This window comes from Pinus tabuliformis, chromosome 4_1, assembly GCF_031772625.1.
Source record: "Pinus tabuliformis cultivar Carrire ecotype Pingquan chromosome 4_1, CPIR1, whole genome shotgun sequence".
Classification (NCBI taxonomy): Eukaryota; Viridiplantae; Streptophyta; class Pinopsida; order Pinales; family Pinaceae; genus Pinus; species Pinus tabuliformis.
Window position 1 is genome coordinate 638402021 of NC_142303.1, and position 3783 is coordinate 638405803.

General features: G+C 39.1%; 1 protein-coding gene across 1 annotated transcript; it reads right to left on the reverse strand.

The window, feature by feature from the left end:
- Positions 1 to 790: 790 nt before the first annotated feature.
- LOC149177662 (F-box/kelch-repeat protein At5g15710-like) lies at positions 791 to 1945 on the reverse strand. Its single transcript, XM_089421829.1, has one exon. It carries the CDS (start codon positions 1943 to 1945, stop codon positions 791 to 793), a length of 1155 nt encoding a protein of 384 aa, XP_089277955.1.
- Between the last annotated feature and the right edge of the window lie 1838 nt (positions 1946 to 3783).

The following is a 3783-nucleotide window of genomic DNA, read 5'->3' on the forward strand; positions in this document are numbered from 1 at the left end:
TTTGAAAAAAAATGATTATTTTCAATATTTTTTTTCTTACATATATCATAATGCGAGTATATATATCCTTTTTCAAGTTATGTGTTATATTAGAAATTCTACTATCTAAAATAATAATAATATTGTTAAAAGCTTGGAAATTGTTTTGAAAAATTACCATCTCACCATAAGAATATGATCTCTACAATTTTACAAATTTTATAGGAAATCTCATTGTTAAGGTACTCAACCTCTACACTCGGGTACACTCGCTGGTTTTTCAAACGAATATCCCAATATAATACGAATTTAGATGGTGAAACTTGCATTCCGCAATGGATTGACTAACCCTCGTGATCATGATTAATATCGGAACTTCTTCTCATACGTCATTTCTTTACCATTAATTTAGGGAGCAATAGCAATTAGAAAACTTAGTACTATGAAAATTTCAATAAGATATTAAAATATAAATAAATTTAATTAAGTTGAGAGGTTTATTTTAAAGTTTAGTGTGATGTGTAAGGATATCAATCTATTATCAAAATTAAAATTTTGTTTAAGTAAACCAAAATAATATTACCAAATATTTACACATAAAAATTAGACCTCTCTACTCAAATTAAATCCATATTTCAGATAAATCTATACTCGTAAATATCCGAAAGTAAAACAATATTTACGAAAGTAAAACAAGCATATTGTTAAAAGAAAGTAGAATCACATAAAAGTGGAATTAATTTCATCCTTCATGGCTGATGTCCTATGGTAACTAAAATTGACGAGTTAATCTCCTGTGCCATTCTTTGCTTCACGTGATCTTCAGATCGGGCCTAGGTTGAAAGGCCATGCAATCGACGCCATAAGGGTAATCCACTTCTAATTCACAGCTTGGAAGCCATTTCCATAATTTTGAATCTAAATAGTAAACGCAAACGATCGCAGTCCTTCGATATATTGATATGAAGCAAATGCAATCACCCATTCCTTGACACAAGATGCCATAAACAGTTGGAAGTCGCTCCCTTATATCTGGAGGCATCCGGGCAATCTCCTCCCACAACCATGAAGAATTTGATGAGTTTCGACAAGATTCCCAAATAATCAATCTATTCGAATGGGCTAACACCACCAGAACCCGCGACCCACATGTGACGAGAGAGAATATTTCAAAGGCATTGTTCACATTGCTCAAAGGGATATCCGGCATTGGTGATATGTCGCACATTCGCAATTCTCCTCCACCTTCGATGCTGAAAACCAGTATCTTGGGTATCCAGACATGCATGCAGAAACAATAAAAATAACCGTCACAGAATATCGTAGGATAGCTTATAGCCAGATCAACTGGAATCTGTCCCGCGATCGTCCATGATTTTACAGAGGAGTCGTATATTTCAACTATCTTTGTATTTGAACCGCTTCTCCGTCCGAAGACAACCACATTGTAGATGTCTAGCCTATTATTATAATCATCATTTGCAGTGCTTATTATTAAGAATGTGGCAATAATGTGTGTAGTTGTCCGGGGTGGTAGTTTGATGGACGTTCCGCTGTAAGGATTGCAAACGTACAAGGAAGATTCCATCGCTACTAGTAACCTCCCTGCAGCTGATCTTCGCGAAAGTACTTGATCATCATCTCCAGATATGAAAGAAAGGGAGCAGGTTGGCTCCCAACTTCCTCTATAGAAGCAATAAGCCTGACAACGCTCTCTGGAGGAGTCAGGCAACAGAATTAGCCATGGCTTCCTGTTAATAGGCGCGTTAACCCATAAGCCACTTAGGAATTTGCTAGATGAAAGGAGGGCGTTCCATTCCCTACACACCCTTCTATATGTAGGAAGCGAATCCGCTGGCAACCAGGCCAAAACTTCCTCCTGCAAATCCTGAGGCAACACATTCCACCACCCAGCATCAGCAGAACCTAAGCACTCCTGATTTGCGATTTCCCTTATCGCTTTCATTTGGATCAGTGGAGCTTAACTAGACAATGAGCAGGAGCGAGGAGCACGAAATTTGTGTATTGCTTTAATATAATATCGTGTTATATTATATCATGGTTCATATCTTTACCAACAAATAGCTGACAGTTAACTACAGGACCGTCTCGGCTTCTTCCTCGTGTCGATTTATCTTCATAGCTGCTCTGTTGTCCATAGCGATTCGAATTCCTGCTTCTTACCATGTCAATGTATATTTGATTTATGCCTGCCTGCGTAAATAACTCCATCCATTCATGCCTACCTGCATAAAGAACTCTATCCATTTGAAATTTAGATCAGCATCCGGAAAAGCCACACTCGTGACCGTTATTTGACATGGATTATACAACATTATGCTCATCCTCGTTTTTCCATCTATGTCATTTATTTTTTTGTTTTGCACACTATTAAGTAGCATTATAGTCAATTATCTTGTTCACTACCATATTATTATTATTATTATCTAATTTTAAGGTCACTACTAAGTAGACACCAAATTGGTGTATGAGACTTTTTGTTTGTTGGACAAGGGACCTGGATTACACAATAGTGTACTCATCCTCGCTCTTCCATCTATGTCAATTACCTTTTTGGCACACTACTAAGTAGTACTATAGCAATTAATTACCATGTTCACTACCATATTATTATTATTATCATCTAATTTTAAGGTCACGGCCACCAAATTGGTGTATGAGACCCCTTGTTTGTGGGACAAGGGGGCCACCAAATTGGTGTATGAGCCCCCTTGTTTGTGGGACAAGGGACCCACCTCCTCCATGCAACGATTTTACTCCTAAGTCTACAAAGGCATACATACTCTACCCCCTCCTGTTTTGAACCTGTGACATACTCTTAACCATTAGGCCCACTCAAGTTATATTAATATAATTTAACATTGTTCAATATTAGATCTTAGGAATTTGTGATCCATAATTTAGTAAGCATGTCTTTTGGATTAATCACATTAGTATTATTTGGTCGACGTTTCGAACCAGCTAATGTGGTTCATCCTTAGGAAAAAAGTGAAAAAAATATATAAATCTTAATGAATAAATAGCAAGGAAGCATCAGATTCAAGAATTAGTCGTTATTCCATATTAATATAATTTAGTCCTACCCCAATCGGGGTGTGTGGTGGTAGTTGGGATAGCTTGCAGAAAGCAATGAAGCGTACTTATGATTTATGTACCATTGCGCCCCACACGCTCAAGGCGATGGGTGTGGTGGCCTTTGGCATGAGTGCATGCAAGGGTGGTGGGAAAGGTGGCAAAGAAGATAGAGGCAGGGCAGGATTATAGGAGCAAAGGGCAGACAAGTGGGTAATGTTGGTGAGCTTGCTTGCAGATGAAGGAGCTGGTGCAAGGGAAAGGGAGGGCATCGACATCCTTGACATCAAGCTTGGCTCTTCGCCTCCTTTGCAATGATGACCCGATTGGGTTTCTGCTAGGAGAAGAGAGGGAAAAATAGGAATGTTAATTGGGAGGTTGAGAAATGTTGGGAGAAATAGAGGTGGCAACTGGCTGCAATGGTTTGGTTCTGCGTCTATACACTGTGCTTGCTAGGTATTGCCTCTGGCTTTTGCTGTCTTGACCTTGCAATGTTTCACAATGGGTACTTGGGTATAAGACACCGAGGGTTGAGTGGGGCTGGTCGAAGGGGTTAGGTAGGTAGAGGCTATGAGTCTGAGGCTGAAGGAAGTGAGGGTCAATTACTATGTTGTATAGGATCTTGGCCCTACTACCGAAACCACTGCAATTGCTAGGGTACTGTGAGAAATTCCCGTGTTAAGAAAATTGCTAGGGCCCTTGAGGGGTACA

Coding starts and splice junctions, on each gene's coding strand:
- LOC149177662 (XM_089421829.1), bottom strand. CDS start 1,945: ATGAAAGCGATAAGGGAAATCGCAAATCAGGAGTGCTTAGGTTCTGCT.